A 23107-nucleotide genomic window follows, 5' to 3' on the forward strand; every position below is an offset into this window, starting at 1 on the left:
CTCTTCATAGGCTTCACCAATTACACGTCTGACTTGCACCGTTAACCTTGGTCCGACGAAAATAGATTCCTATTGGCTTATTATGCTCAAGCCTTTCTCGGTCCCTTGCCTTAAATCCAAGGTGAAGTCAGTAGTTAGCTTATATCATTATACACAACTCAGTAATCACTGAAACCGAGTTAGATTCTGACCAAACATCATCATTATTAAGAAATTACATTAACGACATAATTAAGCCATATGTGGTAGTGAACTGAGTAATGGGTTCGTAATAAATTAACAGTAACCTAAGAAAGCTATAAAACACAACAACAGTTTATGCATCATCGTAAAGCTCACAAGCAGATGTATACAAATGAACAATAATTCAAGTATTTATTACTTTTTTTTAAGAAACAAATATATCAATAATAAATTCCGGTAAAATAGTCTCGAAAATTCAACTTCGCAATAATCATGCCATTATAACATCTATTTTTAAAAAAAATTTCATATGAATAACATGGAATAAAGCTACTCATCTAATACTACAGATCATAATGTTTAACTAAGTGCTAGAAATATAAAGTCTTAGGTTCGCCCCAATGAATAGTATACTGGGTAATCAGTAAATTATAAGATAAAACAGAATAATTGTTCGAAAGATGTTATCACTTAGTAAACTCCAACTTTACATCATACGAATCCTTTAATCTACTAATGTAAATAAAAATATTCTTCATCAATATTCATTAGTTATTAATTTTAGAAGTAACAGATAGAAAGTTTCTTCAAGTCAACTAATCACTATACGATGACATTAATGCGTATAATCTGTGAAATATCACTCAAATGATCTCATTATGTTTATAGTCTGAATATATAATCATAGATAAATTTATACAACAGTTTTTTTCACAAGTGCTATATATACAGATAATATCATCTTGTTATGCGACAAGCTATGGATAAATAAATAAATAGCAGAAGGGGTTTTTGTGGATATTATAGTAATTTTAATGGTTGAGACCATGAGTCAATTGAAACTAGACCTGGAAGCGCGTGACTGATAGGTCCTGTGCTCGAATCCCGCGAGGCGAAATCGTGGATGCGCACTGCCACTGAGTCCCACAATAGGACGAAACGGCCGTCCAGCGCTTTCAGGTTTCCTATGGTGGTCTAGCTTCATTTGGCTCATGATATTAACCATTAAAATAAATAAATATTGGATGTTCTGGATTAATTAGCCTTTAATCAATATTAAAGTACACATACAACTTATAAAATCATACATATGTTCAATCTTTCATCGAATTATCATTATAATTCCCAAATAAAAATATTTAAAGCCATAAAATCATATGCCTTAAGTTTGATTTACATAAGTGCAGGTAGATAAAATTATCATGATTATAAAGGCAGGTGGTTTCGAATAAAGATCAAATGACTACATATACATACATATATGATATCCTGAAATCCGTTACCTATTATATCAATTATTTATATCTTATTATAGTAAACTACAATGGAATGAAATTCACAAGGATATTATCAGAAGTCATTATCAACTAAATGACAACTTATCAAGCTGGAGTAATTGAACGAGTACTGTAGAGTCCTCATGGAATTGAATTAAAATCCTTACCTTCAACAATTAGATTACATTTCTTTCTGGTGTTAACCTAACACAAAATGTTTAAATATTCATCATTTCAAGACAGTTGCTGAAATGACCAAATTTATTAGACTTCCAAATAAACTGCTAGCGGTAGAATTAGTATGAGTTATCCGTTATGGGCATCGTCATCATCATGATGTAATTTAAATTTGCAATTATTCATATTCCATTTTTTGTTTAATGGCATTTAAATTTATTTGATGTGATTGGGTTTGCCAGGTATTTGACCACTAATTTTTGGTTTTACCTAGAACACAATATTTTAGCTAGATTTAATCTACAATACTCAAATCTACCGTAGTTTCGTTAATTCGGATAATGTAATGAGGTTATCAGAATCATGTGATTTATTTTAATCAATCTTTGCTGACATATATGCATCGCGTGCTGGTTAACTGTCTGGTTTCAGTAGCTCAGGTGATAACGCAATGTTGTTTGAAGCGGAAGGTATCGGGCTCTAGTTTCGTTGTGGACATCAACACAAACCCATGTAAATCAAAGTGAAAAGTTCAAAAAAGCACGAAATACATGACTCGGGCTCCGCTATCAGCTACAGTCCATGAATTCTAAAGAGCAATAACTTCCGTTCAACCCAGACCTAAATCAACAGCTTTCATATACTCGTAATCAGAAAGTAACCAATGCTAGCAGTGGTTTTGGACTTTTTTCAGCTTCAATTATCATTCTCATATAACATCGAATAAGGTTGTTGTGAATGCGCGAACTGAATGCTGACATATTAATGAACATTTATGTATCGTAATTAAAAACGGAATATAAACAATACTCACTTTGGTTGACAAATGAGGTAGAGGATAAGATTATTGCATAGTTTTTTACCTTCAAAAGCTAAATGAATGGTATTCCATAATTGTAACCTGTAAACACATCAGCAGTTGCTTTTAACCTAAATATACTTCGCTCAGTTATTATATTTTCTGAAAACTTTAAAATTGACCAATCATAATGAGAATTGAATTAGTATACATGTAGAATCTGTTAACTTGATTGGTCAAATTCCATTAAACACAAAAAACACCTGTAAAATGGCCATAATGAGTGGTGGGTGATAGTAAGCATGCTTTATGAAATTATTCTTGCAATATCTATGCTTATGGAGTATTTACGACAAAGTGAGATATATGGTAGGAGTATCACAAAGTTTTAATCGTTACAGTAAGGTTAACTAGTGACTTGAAAATAAACTATCTGCAGGTAATTATAATTTTTAAGTTTGTTATCACCACAGAAAGACTCCATCGGAGAAGCATCGGAAACCGGGGAATACTGAACTAGTGTTTATTCATAGGTTAGGATTTCCCGGTGATGCACATATAATACTTCCTTTGGAATAGAATTGATAACTTTTTAAATTCGTAGCATCTACGATAAACTTAGACTACCGAGCTGCACATCAGTGATCTGCATTTCCAATTTTAGTCTTTTCGTGACATAAAACTGTTGGGTCGGCTTTCCGGAGAACTTCAACGGAGCCTCCAGAGGCCCAAAAAGGAGCCGAAGGGCCTAGCCAATCAGAGTATGATGGAACGTTCGAGAATTCCAGCGTGGCGTGCTACCATTGGTCAGTAGCATAATATGACGTTAACGGATTGGCTGAAATATGATGTTAATTTAACAGACGCCAACATCTATAAATACCCTTGATTTTCTGTACTAGAATGAACCTTGGAATAAAGTGTTTTCTCTCATTCTTGTGTCTTCTCTCTGGAGTTCAAATCGCTGTGTAGTTCTAGACTGCGGGTTACCGAAATAGCTTAGGAATCGTTTATAGCGTTCAACCTACACGACTTATCAAAAACGAAAATAGTCTTTCAGGTTCCATGATATCCACCTCATTCTTAGTATGGTTAATAGTCACTAACTTCAAGTTGAATGATTGGTACAATATTACTTTGTTAGTGTCTTCATTCGCCACATATTTTACATTGTCATGACTTGTATGAAATGACCCAGGAGAGCAATAACTTACAAAAAAATTAGCAGTTGACGGTATCGAAGTAAAGGGTTATACATTTAAGGTGAACAGTGGCCGAGAACGTTCCACAGTGACCTGCTTAGCGAAACTGGTAATGAATTGATTAATGTTACAAATTTTTAACTATCCTCACAATTTAATTGCACAAACCCGTGTCTGGCAACATTTAGAAAACTGTGTGAGAACTGAGTTCACGAATTCTGAAAGTTAGTATTATTAAGATACGAAATCTGACAAGAAATAATGTGTATGTTGTTTCATCTAAAAGGGAACAGATATGACTCGAACCAAGAGTCAGAAAGAAAACAATGAGTGCAGAAGAAAATCTTTGAGAAAGATTAATAGGAAGAAGGTAAATAAATTCAACTGAGTGTCACTTGACGCTAACTAATCAATAACTTACTGTATGGACACAATTTACGAATATAGCAAGATTAAATTGATATTACTAACATAAATATCTGCCCCACAAACGCCCTGGTATGGCCGAAAGTGGGAAGAGTCAACTCTCAATCTCCGAATTCTCTCACACGACCACGCTTATATAAAAACTGTCAGGGAAGTCCAACTCACTGTCGTCTCGTAGAAAGGGTGTTGTTTACAAAATTGTGAGGACGAAAAGCGAATGTCCGGAGTTTTAACTGGGTTGGCGAACAAGGAGAGTCCACCTAGGGGAGTCGGAATATCCTGATTACAAAACAATGGTAAACATAGGCTCCACGATCCTAAGGAAGCAAATGGCGTAAGGAACGGTTGTTGGTCACCGGCTATCATGAGACTGCATCTTCTAACGTTGCTCCACTGCCTTGTGGATTTGACTTTTAGGTCATAGTCTCGGGGTGTGGCCCCTTAAGTAAACCATCTACTTCGGTTTTGGCACCTGGGCAGTATCCTAGCGCTCACGCAAATCGAATGATTTATATGGCGCATATGTATTTGGTGCCACTTTGTACCAATGTTCACGTGTTTAAATAAATAAAATAAATGATCTGCGAAACCGCTCCCCCTAAATTTGAGTAAATATATTTTCTGATAAACCTGGAGACTCATTGTGCCCAGTTTTATAACAAGTACAAAATCTGTTAACTGTAAAATTGCTTTTTAGAGATACCATTTTATATTTTTTAATCTGCTTTTATTGATACGTTGTCAGTTTACGGAGGACGATCCTAGGTATTGGTTATAATATACTGGAATCGGAACTATTTTGTTAGTAGAGTTTATTTTTAAGCTATAAATAAGTGTGTTTCGGCAGACAATAATAATTGTTGTCACTAAAAAACTTAAAGTCTGTTGACAGACTATATTGATAGTTACATCTAACATATTCATATTCCATTAAAGAATCAAAGTACGTAATTAAGTTACGTGAAAGATGTTTATGTGGTCTACTTCTAGGGAGGAACGTAACGTTGGTTGAGCTGTGAAAATCCAAACTTCCTTTAATGAAATGCAACTTTTATATTGACTACAGGTACACTGCTGATAAGATTCAAATAGCGCAAAATCTAGTTTAAGGGTTTCCTGTCGAGTACTTCCAGCTATCATATTACATCCAGAGTTTGGTTTTACGTGAGATTCACAACCTACAATTAGAAACGTTCCAAATATCTTTAATACTTTTGACAGATATTCAACTTTAAAAACGTTGGTTGATTCTATATGGTCATCAATAATCTAGAATGTGATCAACGATTTTTCTAAATAGGTTCACACTTTCCAAGTAGGCGAAAATTTCACCCATATGGATTGTAATCAAAAACGCTACTGAAAACTATATAAGCTTATTTTCCTCGTTAAAATTTTATTGGAGGTCACTCCAGTCTTAAGAAATCATATAGCTTTGAGGCAGACTACGGAGTGCCATATTTATAAAATATAAATTACATTATGACAAACTTTGATGAGGAAATGATCAAAAGCTTTCGAATGTGGAAAGGCTTAGTTCCGCGTAATCATTACTATATATCCTGCAATTAAAACTAGGAATTGTAATATAAAGAAATTCATTGTCCATTTTAGCTTTACAAAATATGAAATAGCAATGTTACCTATAATTGATAACAAATAAACAGGATATCTATCATACTGAAACTAATTTATATCTGTGTTGTTGAAGTATTTCATCGAAATCTAATTGTTTTCAATGGTCACTGATGGTAAGTGTAAGTAGGGGTTAATGCAATGACTTCATATTCATTTTCAGGTGACAGTAAGCCCATACAGTACTAATAATCAGGCTTTGAAGAGCGTAGTATCAAGCTATCTTTACGGCAATAACCTTAAAAAGCACAAAAAAATAGTGTATATTCGAGTGTTGTTTTCTTAAAACTGTGCAAAGGTTACTTAATAATTAAATAACTTGACGCGTAACCAACGAGTTGCGGACTCAAACTCCGTCAACTTTATTTCGGACATCCGGATGGTAACACCATCTCTTAAAGAAAAAAAAAGATGAATGCAAAGCACACTCGATAAATAAACTACAACTAACTTGAAACTAAACCTAAAAGGGCTACAATTTAGAAAAGAGGTGATTCATATAAGAAATCAACAAGATTAAAGTGATCCATGGAAATCAACTTTCAGAAAGCTTATTAACTAAAATATGGTGAAATATGAGTAAGACATTTAACAGATACTTAATATGGAAATTAGGTTTACCAGGAAGAACCAAATACTCAACTCAATAATTTATTTCACTGTAAGCTAATGTAGTCAACTTGTTACGTCGTATACATGCATGTAGTTGTTGACCAACTTATATCAAATACCGTGCATTTTAGAGATACATTTGTGCACGATGCTAATATTCAACAACTTCAGTGTAGTTAATGAAACCATTTTCATTCTTTTCTTTTCTTTTCTGATCGAATAACTAGAGTAAAACTACCATTCTACTGATGGAAGCTTTTTAATATAAAAAACACAGTACAATTAAAAATATATCTAAATTAATTGATTCTATTTCAATTAAAATAATTAAAGTCTATGATTTGAGTATTCGTAAATGAACAAAATTCATACTAAAAATGTATTGAAAGTCAATGACCGGAGTTCACATTGAATAATTGAATAAAACAGAATTTCACCAAAATCAATAACGATTTATTTCTGACGATCGTACATCTCCAACATTCAACTTTTTCTCATTGACAAGATTAAAAAATCAGACATGATTTAAGGTTATTTTGATACAGCTTTAAATCAATGGTTGCATTTGTTGTAGATCTATTTTGTGGTATTAAGGAATGCTCAAATGCAGTTATGTCTAATACATCAGACCTAGCAATACTAGCATTTTTACAGTTATGAAGTGATAAGTAGAAAGCTGTGCGAAGATATAACAAATAGTCACAACAAATTAATGAAGGACCAGTCAGTTGGCTAGGTCATAACTCAACGTAGATAATAGGTGTCCGTTGGCTGACGTTGTCACACAACATCACCACAGTATGATGAAAGTATAAAAACAAATTCTCGAGTGATAGTAGAATAATAGTAGTAATAGTATAAGTGGTATTAGAACACATCATGTATATAGAAAATAGCATTAGAGAAGAAAGAATGAATTGAAGGGATAAAGTAATTATAGGATAATTCAGAACTGGATATCTAGGGGAAGATGCTGAATACGTGCATCTGCACCAATGAGAAATATCCTAAGCCATGTCACTCAACGTTTCCAACTATCGGTACGATAGTCGTGACACCAATTAGGTGAGCTTCATCTGACAACACGGTTCAGTATAACAGTTAGTGAACTTTACGCATTGATGTCACAGCTTGATTTGATCGAGCTTACAGATTTCTTCCAGCCTACTACATAAACGAACACCGCCTGTTAAAGTATGAGGCTTTGGGGGGAAAGTAATACATGTCCGCACCCAAATGCCCTGGTACGGTCGAGAGTGGGGAGATTCAGCTCGCCCTCTCGAAATACTCTCACATGGCCACGCGTATATAGCCTCTGCCAGGGAAGTCCTACTCATCGCCTTCTCGTGGCGGGGGTGTTGTTTACGAAACTGAGAGGGCGGAAAGCGAATGTCTGGCGCTTTAACTGGGTTGACGAACACGGAGAGTCCACCTAGGGGAGTCGGAAAATCCTGATTCCAAAACAATGCTGAACATGGGCTTCAGTGTCATGAAGGAACAAATGGCATATGACTTTATTTATTTATTTTAGCACATAGAAATTGGTACAAGGAGGCACCAAATACATATGCGCCACACAAATCTCACTTGATATGTGTGAGGGCTGTGATACTGCCCAGGAGCCCAAACGGAAGTAGGTGGTTTCCTTAGGGGGTCACACTCCGAGCATTTGACACAAAAATCTAATCCACAAGGTAGTGGACCAACGTTATAAGATGCAGTCCCATGGTAGTCGATGACCAACAATTGGTTCATACACCCTTTGTTCCTTCAAAATACTGGAGCCCATGTGCACCATTGGTTTGGAATCAGGATTTTCCGACTCCCCTAGGTGGACTCTCCGTGTTCGTCAACCCAGTTAAAGCGCCAGACATTCGCTTTCCGCCCTCTCAATTTCGTAAACAATACCCCCGCCACGAGAAGGCAATGAGTAGGACTTCACTGGCAGAGGCTATATACGCGTGGCCATGTGAGAGCATTTCGAGGGAGAGCGGACTCTCCCCACTCTCGGCCGTACCTGCGCGTTTGGAGGCAATGGCATATGAATCATTTATTGGTCAACGGCTGCAATGGGACTGCATCTTCTAACGTTGATCCACCACCTTGTGAATTAGATTTTTATGTCAAATGCTCGGGGTGAACCCCCTAAGGAAACCATCTACTTCGGTTTGGGCACCCGGGCAGTATCATAGCCCACACACAAATCAAGTGACTTGTGTGGCGCATACGTATTCTGTGCCCTTTGTACCAATGTTTATGTGTAATACATGTCCAAATCTCTGTAGTAGATGAGGATCCTGTTGGGGCCGATATATCCCCCAAACTCATATTTTGTAATTTTATCATATCGATTAAATGTTTAAATATTTGAATGGCAGTCAGTTGAACTTATCGATTAAATTTTTAAATAGCAGACCATTGATGACTCATTGATTATTGCTTAAAAATTACCTATGACAAAATCGATATATATTTGTATAAATACGCTTGACTTGTATGCTTGATCTGATCTGCTTGACCTGGCTTGGTATCTGCTGTTGCTTGTAGAATACACTTTCTACGCCTTACCAAGACTTCTTGATCGAGTTAGCTGAGTCGAAGACAACAGACCAGAATAGTCTATTGAGTCTCTGAATCCTGAGCCTTCGTTCCGTTCCAAATAAGTCGAATCAGTAGTATCCTCAAGGTTAACGAACCTAATAGATCCACTATTTTATCAACTAAATCGCCACACTAACCCCTTACACTGAGTCTATCTTCAGCATTGCTCATGAAGTGATTCCCAAACATACAAGAAATGTTTCGGATTCACATACATAATTTCAACAAGTAGGATAGCGTTTGACATATTCTTGGGAATTCTTAATGAAGTTGAGGAGAATACATAGAGTTAACCTTAAAAACTAAGAACAATCACGCTTAACATTTTCTGAGAAAATCAACATCATGAACTTGCATTTATTAATGTGATATATTAAAATCTTTGTAAATAACTAGTATCAACTAAATATATGTTGAAGCAAACATTATCGGTTCCTTGCTGATCTGATGCCACAACTTTTCTACAATATTAGGGACCGACTGAGACGTAAACTGATAAATATTTGAGAGAACAAAACAGTTTAAATCCTGCCTATGTTCAAGCAATTCGTGATTGTCAACAAAGTCTATTTGGTAGCAAAGCAATAAAACTGCTATAATCTCAATAAAGTATCATAAGTCACAATAATAGACACTATCTTTACTATAACTCTTCTGGTATGGAACTTTTCAAATTTTTATCCTTCTGTTGATGTAGTGTAGCTACCTGAGCAACATGAATATTTACGCGAGGTATTGTGTTGCTTTAATGGACTGACGAATTTACAGACAGTTACTTATAATGAATTTTCTCAAGATTGATGATAAACTGTTAGTTTTTAAAGCTGTAAAAAGATTTTTTATATTTATTACACTTCAAGAAAAATATAACAGTATCTCGAAATGAAAGGGAATCCACAAAAACTCGAATTGTAATTGAAAATGATCTTGAGTTAATATACATGTATATGAAGGTAGATAAAGTGTGTGTGTGTGTGTATGTGTGAAAAAAATAACCAATTATACTGTACAAATTTGATAGAACAAATAAAAATGCTGATAATAAAACTGGTTTACAATCTTTAGAAGGAAAAAATGTCGAGATTTGAATAAAAGACGAAAATTTCACCGACGTACTTTCGGTTTGCGTTTAGTTTTTTGCTTCCTGTTGAAGCTAACATGTGAAGGAGACCAACGATCATCTGATGAGAATGAGTCGATTGACAAGTCATCATCTTCATCAGTACATTGTGATGAATTAACAAAAGAGGAGTCATTTGATGGTTCTGAAGTGGAAACACAAGACATTTCTGAAGTATATAAAGATTGACTAGAAGAGTTACTATCATCAGATATATTTGAAGGTCGGCGTCGACGAGGTCGCTTACGAATAGGACGTTTTTTATTGGATTGAGTACTGACAGTATTTTTCTTAGATTTAACGTTTTTACTACTACTGCTTGTTGAAGGGAGATTTTCAATTCCTTGTTGATTTTGTTCATTGGATGCTTCAGATGTACTTCTGATACGAGTAGATCGTTCTTGTATTAGGCGTGCTAATGCAGCAGCTTGTTGTTGTTTGATTATATGAGCATTGCGACGACCAGTGATTGTGGAAGAACTTGCTATTGAACAAGGTTTATCTGGGAATTCATCTATAAAACAATGACAGAAATACAAAATAGACCTGAAGATTAATAAATAAAATATTTGCAAACAAATAAAATCTTTCATTCATTTTCAGCCGTTTAAGATGAAATAATAGGAATTCAATTAAAATAATAAAACGATCAGACTGTAAACAAATAAATACTACTTATTTAAATAGTAGAAGAATCCACGAAATAAATGATTATAATTTAGTTACCAACAATACATCAGAGTTATGATGAAGTTGAACATGATATATATAAGAAAATAAATCTGACTATCTAAACATAATATTAAAAGTTGTGACCAGGGTGTAAATTAACCCGACTAACTGAAAGAACAGTTAGCCTGGCAAAACAAAGTCCAAGTTTCAGTTAGTAAAACTGACGATTAGAAAAACAAAAGAAACGCAAAATGAAGCATTAAAACATTAAAATGAGATCACAGACTTATTTGAGTCAAATGCTGTCAAGAAATTAAGAAAAATTAAATAATGGGCAAAACCGTTTTATTAGTTGACAACAAAAACTGACTGAAGTTGATCAACTACTGTGAACCAGTAAGGACTGGACAGCTGCCTCAGCCCATTATGGGACTCGCCACTGGAAGCACGCGTGCACAACAACGTTAGAGATTGTGGCTAAGTTTCTTAGAAAGCCCTTAAGCTTTAGACCATTAACAGCGGCATACATCCTTGCCGACGAGGCCGCAGACTTACACTTCCGCCGCGGAGTCTCATACGACTGTCTAGTGCTTTTCGATCTTTAATGGTTGTCTGACTGAGGCCAGTCTGTGAGGTAAATCATAAAATTTTAAAAATTTTACAACTCCCCTTTATTATTTATTTGAACACATAAATATTGGTACAAAGGGGCACCAAATACATATGCACCATACAATCACAATGAGGTTGTGAAGAGATAGAGAATGTGAAATGCGTATAGTAATAATAACAATAACAATAATAATAATAATAATAATAATAATAATAATAATAATAATAATAATAATAATAATGGGAGAAACAGTTCAGTTAGGAAAAATACAACCAGAAAGAATTCCTTCAGTTAAAAAAGTCACATTTACGAAGAAAGTAAAATAGAGTTACAGAAGGATCGCCAACGGCTTTTATTCTGAGCCATATTTGATAACGTCTCTAGTCACTGGGTCGTACCATCTCTAGAACTCCGACCAGGGAGTCATGAAGGATTAGCAGAAGCCAGTCTTGTACAACTTTATTTCATACCACGACACCTTATCATACACTGACCATCCCTCGGCTTTTTCCAACCAGTCCCAGCGTCGGCAAACAATTTAAGACGTCGAACTCTCTGGGACAACATTCGTAGGTGATGTGTGGGCAAGAATGATAATGATTAGTTGTTTGCTTAGTCAGACTAGTAGATAGTCTGACAGGTGTTGCATGAGTTATATATTCTCCTGTCCTTATTATTATTAATGACCGATTGTGTTGAATTGTGTCGGTCTTTGGTGTGAAATATATTTACGTTCTAGTCAGGCTAACCACCTGTTTCTGAGGTGAGTTGTGTTAAAGTCCTGTAGAGTAGACACTGGGAGGGAATCTAGTGCAGATATTCGTCGAAGGTAAATTAACGTCTCATTCGTAAAGACAGAGAAAACTTGAGCGTTATAACAGTAGTTCATGTCCAAGCTATTGAACTCGATGTTGCAAGATAGTGACAATAATTGGTACAAGGCGGCACCAGATATATATGCGCCACAATTCCCTACACCCATCAGAGCTGTTTCCAGAATGTCATCGATAACAAAGTTGAAGAGGAATGGTGAGATTGGGCAACCCTGCCTAACCCCACTGCTCGAATGGAACGATGGAAAGAGATGGTTGTATGCCCTCACTCTGCCTGAGGTGTTTGTATATAGGGCTTTTAGGATGTTAATAAACTTCTCAGGCACACCCTTCTTCAATAGACAATCCCAGAGAACAGTCCTATCCAACGAATCGAAGGCAGCCCTGATGTCAAGAAACACTACGATTGTTGGCCTTTGATAAGTATGGCGGTGTTCTAACATTTGGCGGAGGGTGGACATATGATCAATACATCCTCGACCAGAACGAAACCCAGCCCGCTCCTCGCGAGTCAATCTTTCTCGGGTTTCGAACAATCTACGAAGTATGACGGAAGCCAATAGTTTGGACTCAATCGGGAGTAGACTCATTCCCCAATAGTTTTTGCAGAAACGGTGTGAACCCTTTTTAAAGATAGGAACAACTATCGACTCATTTTGTGATGTTGGAACACTCTCTAATTGCCAGACCTTTGTAAACAACTCAGTCAGTTCCTTAACCAGGAAGTCACCACCATCTTTAGAAAGGACTAGAGGTAAGTCGTCTGTGTCTGGTGATATGTAGCGCTTCAAGAGTTGGAGTTCCTTGCGGAATTCTACCTTGCTAGGTGGATCAGTCGTCACAGGCCATAAACGGTAGAACAGTTTGATCGATGTTGCCGATACAACCCCCTACATTAATAAAAACACGGCTGAACAATTTATTATCACAACATGAAAACTCACCTTCAGAATCGGATGTTAGTACCTTTTTAGATGTTTTTGGTCTACTATTAACCTTGTTATTATTAGGTTTAGTTGAGTTTCCTTTCCTCTTAGACCCACCACCATCAAAAGCAAGAGATAATGCCTTGTTATATAACAATCTTTCGTTATCTCTTAAGGGGATATGTGAATTTTTCTTAAGCATTGTTTGATTCACTCGATGAGCAGTTACTTCCAACAGTCGTTGATAGAAAGCAGATTTAGAACCAATGATATCATACTGATTGATATTGTTAACGGAACTATTAGAGGTTCTCAACATAGTTTGCACAAGTTCTGGAGGCCAATTACTGTCTGCACGTGAGATCTGTTTAGGATCCATAATCAATTCATTACGTATAGCGTTAAATTCATCTAAATGGGAATTTAAATCATTTTCTTCAGTTGAGCCAGACAAAGAATTGGGAATACTTATAGACTGTAACGGGCTAATCACTACTAACGGACCTTTATTACCAAATCGAATTTCATCTCTTGTGCGAATAAAGTCAGATGAAAGATCCGACTGCTGAATGTCATTTGTCGGAACAGTATGATCAGTAGTAAAAGGGGTCTCCAATATTCTGTTATTTGGTTCACAAAGTGAAGAAGAATCTGAATCATCATTTGTCAGATCGATTTCAAGCGTGAAAGTTCGTGTAGACTGCGTATTACTTGAGCTATGAAGAATCGAAAATGGAAGTGATTTAGATATACGTAAAAACTGGTTTAAAAGTAACTAGTTACATTTGAAGTTATTAAATATATTATATCCACTGATAATTCCGACAAGAAGTTATCATAGTAGTGATATTTTTATAGACAGGATATATAAAACAGATGTATTGGGACTAGCAGTAGCATCAAGGATTAGTGTTTCTTCCCGCTTGGGACTCGTCAGCCCAATATACCCTCCTCTAACAATAATTAATAATGATAATAATAATAATACAAAAATGACTTTCTAACTCCCAAAAATGTATGCTTATATGATGCGGACTTGTTTCTCGAAATGTTAGCATTTTCTGTTATTTAAATGTCTGTTGCCTTAATATGCAATCACTACAGTATAAAATCTATTGCATAACTTATTCAACAGTTTATAGATAAGTACACATTACATAATAACTCCGCCTGTAGCTCTTCTAGAGTTACTGCCGGTCCCAAGCCCGGGTAAAGGAGGAGGGTTGGGCATGGGGTTAGCGTCCCCATCCCGTAGAAAACTAACTCGCTAAAAAAAACGCTTACCAGAAAAAATAATTCAAACCATTTTAACTCTGCCCTGAGAGTTAGAAGGTCTTCATTTAGAAGAATTATGACGCTTCATGGTGAAAGCCGAATTCCTTCGGAAGCCACGAGTTTGCCGATGCCCCTTCTAACAACCAGAGCAAAAATTTTTATAGGTACATGGAACGTTAGAACAATGTGGGAAACCGGGAAGACCAGCCAAATAGCAACGGAAATGAGGAGATACAACTTGGCAGTACTGGGAATCAGCGAAACCCATTGGACCCAAGCTGGACAGAAAAGGCTAGCTACGGGAGAGATGCTGCTATACTCCGGTCACGAAGAGGAAAATGCTCCACACACACAGGGAGTTGCTCTTATGCTGTCCAAAGTAGCACGAAATGCACTTGTAGGATGGGAATCCCACGGATCCAGAATCATCAAAGCATCATTCAAAACAAAGGAGGGGATCTTAATGAATATTATCCAATGTAATGCACCCACCAATGATAGCAACGACGACATTAAAGATCAATTCTACGAGCAGCTGCAGTCAATCATAGAGAAATGCTCAAGAAAGGACCTCACCATTCTGATGGGAGATCTAAATGCCAAGGTCGGAATAGACAACACTGGATATGAAGATATTATGGGACGACATGGACTGGGAGAGAGGAACGAAAATGGAGAAAGATTTGCAAATTTGTGTGCATTCAACAAATTAGTCATAGGAGGCACAATATTTCCACACAAACGTATACACAAGGCTACATGGATCTCACCGGACCACACTACAGAGAACCAAATAGACCATATTTGCATCAAAAAAATTCCGAAGGACAATGGAAGATGTGAGAACCAGGAGAGGAGCTGACGTAGCTTCAGATCACCACCTAGTTGTAGCCAATTTAAAACTGAAGCTAAAAAGAACTGGACAAGTGGACAAACAGCAATACAAAGGTTCAATACAGCCTTCCTTCGAGATACTGACAAACTCAATGAATTCAAGATAGCTCTCAACAACAGATTCCAAGCCTTTCAAGATCTACTGAAGGAAGAAGAAACTACTATGGAGGACAACTGGAAAGGCATCAAAGAAACATTGACTTCAACGTGTCAAGAGGTTCTGGGCCTAAAGAAACACCATCATAAGGAATGGATCTCTATAGAAACACTGGACAAGATCAAAGAAAGGAAGAACAAGAAGACAGCAATTAACAACAGCCGAACACGAGCAGAGAAAGTCCAAGCACAAGCTGAATACATAGAAGCAAACAAGCAAGTGAAGAGGAGCATTAGAGCCGACAGGAAGAAATACGTGGAAGAACTAGCAACGACGGCAGAAAAAGCTGCTAGAGAAGGAAATGTGAAACAGCTCTACGATACAACGAAGAAACTATCAGGGAAATACAGTAAACCAGAGAGGCCGGTCAAAGACAAAGAAGGCAAGCCAATCACTGAAATTCAACAACAGCGAAACAGATGGGTAGAATACTTCGAGGAACTCCTGAATAGGCCGGCTCCAATGAATCCAGCGGACATCGAAGCAGCACACACAGATCTTCCTATAGATGTCAACCCACCAACGACGGAAATTAGAATGGCCGTCAGACAAATCAAGAACGGGAAAGCAGCAGGACCCGACAACATACCAGCTGAAGCACTGAAATCAGACGTCGAAGTAACCACAAGCATGCTTTACCCTCTATTCAAAAAGATTTGAGAGGAGGAACAAGTGCCAATGGACTGGAAAGAAGGACACCTCATCAAGATTCCAAAGAAAGGAGATCTGAGCAAATGTGAAAACTACAGAGGCATTACACTACTGTCAATACCAGGGAAAGTCTTCAACAGGGTGTTGCTGAACCGGATGAAGGATGCAGTAGATGCCCAACTTCGAGATCAACAAGCTGGATTCCGAAAGGATCGGTCGTGCACAGACCAAATTGCAACACTACGGATCATCGTCGAACAATCAGTTGAGTGGAACTCGTCACTATACATCAACTTCATTGATTATGAAAAGGCATTCGACAGTGTAGATAGGAGGACATTATGGAAACTTCTTCGACACTACGGAGTTCCTGAGAAGATTGTCAATATTATCCGGAACTCATACGACGGACTACAGTGCAAAGTAGTGCATGGAGGACAGCTGACAGATGCATTCCAAGTAAGGACCGGAGTCAGACAAGGCTGTTTACTCTCTCCCTTCCTCTTTCTTCTGGTGGTCGACTGGATTATGAAGACCTCGACATCTGAAGGAAAACACGGAATACAATGGACAGCTCAGAACCAATTAGACGATCTGGACTTCGCAGATGACCTAGCCCTCCTATCACGTACACGTGGACAGATTCAGATAAAGACAGCCAATGTAGCAGCAGTCTCTGCATCAGTAGGCCTCAGCATACACAAAGGGAAAACCAAGGTCCTCAAATTCAAAGCGGAGAACAGCAATCCAATCACCCTTGATGGCGAAACTCTGGAAGATGTAGAATCCTTCACATATCTGGGAAGCATCGTCGATAGACATGGAGGTTCAGATGCAGACGTAAAGGCGAGGATTGGCAAAGCAAGGGCCGCATTCCTACAATTGAAGAACATATGGAACTCAAAACAACTTTCAACCAATATCAAAGTGAGAATCTTCAATACGAACGTCAAGGCAATTCTACTGTATGGAGCTGAAACTTGGAGAACTACAACAACCACAATCAAGAAAGTACAAGTATTTATAAATAGCTGTCTACGCAAGATACTCAACATCCATTGGCCGGATACCATCAGCAATAGCCTTCTGTGGGAGAGAACAAACCAACTTCCAGCTGAAGAGGAAATTAGGAAAAGACGATGGAAATGGATAGGACATACATTACGCAAATCGTCAAACTGCATCACGAGGCAAGCTCTAACTTGGAATCCTGAAGGGAAGCGGAAAAGAGGAAGGCCAAAGAACACATTACGTCGGATAATAGAAGCAGATATGAAAAGGATGAATTACAACTGGAAGGAGCTGGAAAGGATTGCCCAGGACAGGGTTGGATGGAGAATGCTGGTGAGCGACCTATGCTCCTTCACGAGGAGTAACAGGTGTAAGTAAGTAAGTACACATTACATAATGCAAGTGAAACAACTGAAAAGGTGTAAACACCAGTGGAACATAGGAAAGTGTTGACTTACATAGTACTTTTTTCTTTTAAACATGGAAAACCATTATTTATATCATCATTTTGACCGTTATTACAAGTGGTTTTAAGCTTATCAACATTTTGTGGACACTGATTGACACTTTTATCATTACTGCCATTTTGGACATATGTCTCCGTCTCCTTTGTATCATTATTATTAATATCATCATCATCATCACTTAAGATAATTACCTCAGGTTCTGGCTGACAATTGTCATTATTACTATTAGTATTGTTGTGATTATCTTTATTTACTTGTTCTGTCGTTTCCATATATGTATTGTTTTTATCAACAGTGTTTGTTTCGGATTCATTCAATTTATCAGTAGTCACTTTGTCTCCTTCACTAGGTGCTTCAAGATTTTTCAATGTAATAGGAGCCTTTACATTTTCGACATTTTTCTGTTCAACTTTAAATTGATTAGATTCCGTGATGAAAGAACTATTTGGACTAACGTCATTAGGATTATTTAAATACCAATCACCATTTGCATCCAACTGAACAAATTCAACGTCAACACTACGAGGATTTTTCAAAATACTCATAAAAAATCTGGTGTGGAAAAGAAAATGAAATTACAAAAAAATTACTTTTTACATCAATAATCTGTACACTTCAATTTACTGTTTATAAGAGTAAATATTAGGCAATTAGTGCTTCAAGGGATATAAGATTAACGATACATGAATAGTGAAAAATGAAAATGTTATTAAAATCCATCAATCAGTCGTAAGCAACGTAGAACCTGTCACATATATCCATAAGAGCAAGTTGTCACACCACATCAACACGGTATGATGAAAGTATAAAAACAAATTCTCGAGTGATAGTAGAATAATAGTAGTAATAGTATAAGTGGTATTAGAACACATCATGTATATAGAAAATAGCATTAGAGAAGAAAGAATGAATTGAAGGGATAAAGTAATTATAGGATAATTCAGAACTGGATATCTAGGGGAAGATGCTGAATACGTGCATCTGCACCAATGAGAAATATCCTAAGCCATGTCACTCAACGTTTCCAACTATCGGTACGATAGTCGTGACACCAATTAGGTGAGCTTCATCTGACAACACGGTTCAGTATAACAGTTAGTGAACTTTACACATTGATGTCACAGCTTGATTTGGTAGAGCTTATAGACTTCCTACACCGTACATCAAGCTTTGGTGAATGGGCATACGTAATGCATGCCGAAATTTGAGTGTTGTTGTATTCGGTCTCACTCGTTAGGTTTTTCTCATTTTTACCTCGATGTTCACTGTCATAAACTGTTTTGGTGGACTTTTCTGATTTTCCTCCGTGAGGAAATGCCACATTTCACATAAATTTTTACAAAATTGCTTTCTAGTCAAGTTGGTCGTTCAGTCGATTAATTAGTAATCGAACTTGTTGTTCTACATTTCTTTATTAATTAAAATTCCAAACTTCTTATAGTCTATTGAGGTACATAGTTACAATTTCCTTCCGTATTTATTTTTTAAAGGACTGGTGATCATTCTGAATGGAGAGTAGTACTAAGGCTAGGTTGGGCGACGACGGATTTCTATGTTCCAAGCAATGTATCCTCCAATGCTGCGTCACATCGAGCCCTTGTCTTGGAGTCATTACCTCGTTGCCTTTCTATTCGTGTCTCCGGTCGACCCGTACCCTTACCTGACCCCATTTTTCATGGTGGTCAGGCTCAACGTCTTGGAAAGCGCCTTCGTTTATCAATTGATATAACAGACAAAGTATGTGCATCTTTTTAATCTGATTATATTATTTTTAGCTCCATCGGTTTTTTGGCAAAACGTTTATTCAATACTGTCATAACCCGTGGCCTTGTGCCCTACTAGTGTATAATGTAATGATACCGCCAATTAGAGAACAGTGATTTATCGACAGGCCCAATGACACATAGTCGTGACACCAATTAGGTGAGCTTCATCTGACAACACGGTTCAGTATAACAGTTAATGGACTTTACGCATTGATGTCACAGCTTGGTTTGTTCAAACTTATAGATTTCTTACACCTATTAAACGATAGACATAACAACACTAAAAAAGTCCACTTACTCATCTACTCTTAAGTCACGAAATGGTGCAGAGATACTACAAATAGGGCAAGACCAACGAGGTCTTCGCATATTGATTGTTAAATATGAGTGTAAATCAAAACACTGAAGATGTGAACAGTTGAACGATCGTACAGGAAGCTACAATAAAAATATGGAAAGATCAAATAATTTTAACAAATAACATTCTTTTATTTATGTTTAAATAATTTAAAGTGATAGTTGACATGATTATTATATTAGACGATTAACTGTTGTATGGATTACGCTTTTTACGTTGGCATACAAAAAATTTTAGTTTCGAATACTGTTTTATAAAAACACCTTAATGAAAAGTTATTAGAATTGTATAATCTAACTATCGGGAGTGATAACTTAGTTGTTAAAACAATGTGGTCAGCTCCAAAGAATCACATGAAGTGTTTGGCTCAAATGAATTACATTATAATTGTAGTATACACAGCAAACACAGCTTAAGATTTTATTTAACGATACTCTTAAATGCAGGCAATAACAACGCTGTTGGAATACCTACACTTGACTCACATATTCCATCTTAAAAAATGGCACAGCATTGCCTTTTTGTATTAGTACGTTAAAGGGGAGGGGTTATGGTATGTGAAACCGAATGACACTGAAGAAAAATCAAATCTAGGTACGATACTACATTTGTGTAAAAACTACGGGCAGAGTTCAGTAGTAGACGATTATTAAACCACACAAATACTGATAATAAAGTGCTAAATAACAAATTTAGAAAGGCAAACTAATCACAGGAAAGTAATAACAATGTCAGTGTAAAGGGGGAGGAACTTACATCGATTCTTGTTCGAGTTAGTGGACACAATAAGCACACAGGGATGTAGTCAGCAAGCTCAACGTCACCATCTTCAAAACATAAATCACTATCGTCAGACGATTTTTGAAGCCGAGATTTCAGTTCATGCTAGAGTTGAAAAATAACGGCAGAATAAGAAATAAGTTGTTTATTAATGATTACTTTTGATCTAAGAGTTGTAGAAATAAATAATATCAACAGATGTCTTTCACAAACCACAGAAGATTAGTATGAAATGCAAAAGTGCTTGGAATTAATCATTTTGTACTTAAAAATCTAGCTTAAAAATAATTCAAGATTACAAAATCAAACCAGCTGTTTCCTTCAAATGAATGACCACTTTTTTCTGACAAGTTATTTTACTGACACAAACCAAACTCATAGAACATAACATCTTACAATAATTATTCACTTAAGTGTGGTACAAAAACACTCGTTTACATAATAAGATTGATTAATATTAGACTTCTCTACCATTCATTTGTAAGAAGTAAACGATGATGTTAAACAATATATGGACGTTGATAGTACTTGATTATCGGTGTCTTTAACATGTTGCTCAGATGGAGTACAAATGCAAACCCTGTTAAAGGTTAGGTACAACGTTTAAAAAAGAAATATGATGAGACTATCAAACTGACTTATTTCAAGGTAGTATATATCAAGTCACTATTTGTTTGATGTTCATTGTTGGTTAATGGAGTCTTTAAAATAAAACGTGAAAAAACCTAAATTAAAACACAGAATTAGCCTTCGGAATTACAGTTTTGGCAGTATAAGGAACTAGTCTTTTAGGTTAGAATTAGTGGGATTTGATTTTACAACTTTGATAAACTAGGGTTCACCTCGTCGAATAGCAGTTATTTGGATCATTCCTGTTGTTAATAAGTCAGAAGATCAACTATTTCCATCACTAAATTTTACTAGAAATCACAATAGGCGTTGTATTGAACAATTTAAGGTTGAAAACTATCACTTCTGATTAATTAGAAGCTTACTAGTTACTGATTATTGATATAAATAACAATTATCTGACTATATCAACCCGAATATATTTTTTGTTGCCTGTTGCTGCTTTCACTTCAAAAGCATCAAAATACATTTGGACACTAAGATAAATTAAATGTCAAGATCGTTTTCATAACGTTATGCATCGGAACTGTAAAAAAGACTGACAACTAGCAAACTAGTTGAGATAAAAATCATTACTTTTGTATTATCAGCAGGAAGTGAGAATGCCGGTGGCAAACAATTGTCATAAGCCCCGAAAACCCCGTGATCTTCTAAAGTTCCTGAACCATCTGCATTTACTGTTAATGATGGAAATTCGATAGGATCTAAGAGTGGTCCATTGATGAAATTTTTGTAGGCCTCTGGATTTTCCAAATTAAAGGTATTTCGAAGATCGGAAACTGAATAAGCTCGATCAAGTGTAACTTGAACTAGAGGCAACCCAATTAGATGACATAACAATGGAGAAACCAGTCCATCAGCAACCAAGTTTAAGAGTCCTACAGATTGATCTTCCAACGGTGCATGCAACCAGGTTAATTCAATATCGACAACTCTGTTTCTAACTGCAGAACCACACTTCATGAGTACCTGATTAAAAAAATTATTGTTCAAGTTGTAACTCGTGAAATCTATGTAGAACAAGTAACACAAATACGTAAATATACTCCGTTTGTTCATCCCCTATCGGGAAATTTATTAACGTGATAAGTAAACGGTAAAAAGTCACTAATCATTAAAATATTTGTGAGATAGATAATGCAACACTACATAGTTGGATATCTACAATAGATTCATTGGAATGTTTACTTCAATTTGTCTAGAAATTAACTAAATTCGATGAAATGAACAAGGCTTCGGTGAAATCAAGTTGAAAACAAAAATTTAGTGAATGTGTTTACCAAACTTGTTGAAAATTGCCTAAGTTAAGTTGGAAACCATTATGGATGACACTTCATGTCTACAGTGTTTCCATCATGTAATTTTTACTTCGGTGGTTTGTGAAGAATAGTTCAGTCTGGAGATCATTTTCGTCACGAATCAAATGAAACCAATTAAAAAACAAGATCAAGCACTGGGTAAAGGTTGAAAATCGGTTTGTAAAGTAATGAATTTTCATCGTCTGAGGTGGTTTGGATATGTATTACATGGGCCCATACCTTGACAAATAGCTGTAAGATTTTTCTTGTATGTATTTGCTTATTTGTGTGTAAAAATCCTTTCATATATAAAATCCATGTGATGGCACTTATTTGTTTCCCTTTATGTGTAACGTTACTCCTACTATTCAGTATTCACGTTTAATATTTTCAATATTATTGATTTGTTTGAAGTGAATATATTGGCTACAGATTCCGAAATTGACCAATGTATATATGTACCATAATCTAATTTACTTACGACTGATTGCTTGAATTGAAGAAACGTTGAAAACCGGGATATGCTAGACAGTTGTTTCATCTTAGATTTCGATTTCCTAGCAGCGTCCCCTTGTATTTCTAACACAGATTGAATCTACGACTTTGAAACTTTAAGGTGAGTGCGTTATCTTGATAACACTCAATTAGAAATTCAAGAGTTTATATTTATAGCTTCTGTTAATCAACGATATTGTGCAAGCATTAGTTAGTTGCACTAATGATATCTATCTAACTAGAGACATG

General features: G+C 36.2%; 1 protein-coding gene across 1 annotated transcript in view; it reads right to left on the reverse strand.

Annotated features, from left to right (window-relative positions):
- Positions 1-8333: 8333 nt before the first annotated feature.
- MS3_00009557 (uncharacterized protein) overlaps positions 8334-23107 on the reverse strand; it is a 33561-nt gene continuing 18787 nt past the window's right edge. Inside the window, exons 6-11 of the mRNA XM_051217930.1 lie at positions 21642-22034; positions 20412-20540; positions 19596-19735; positions 17523-18083; positions 13095-13792; positions 8334-10546 (exon numbers count right to left, since the gene is read on the reverse strand). Of these exons, the coding sequence (XP_051064366.1) occupies positions 10017-10546; positions 13095-13792; positions 17523-18083; positions 19596-19735; positions 20412-20540; positions 21642-22034 (2451 nt within the window). The 3' untranslated portion in view covers positions 8334-10016. The remainder of the gene's footprint in view (positions 10547-13094; positions 13793-17522; positions 18084-19595; positions 19736-20411; positions 20541-21641; positions 22035-23107) is intronic.

This window comes from Schistosoma haematobium, chromosome 7 (assembly GCF_000699445.3).
Source record: "Schistosoma haematobium chromosome 7, whole genome shotgun sequence".
Taxonomy (NCBI): Eukaryota; Metazoa; Platyhelminthes; class Trematoda; order Strigeidida; family Schistosomatidae; genus Schistosoma; species Schistosoma haematobium.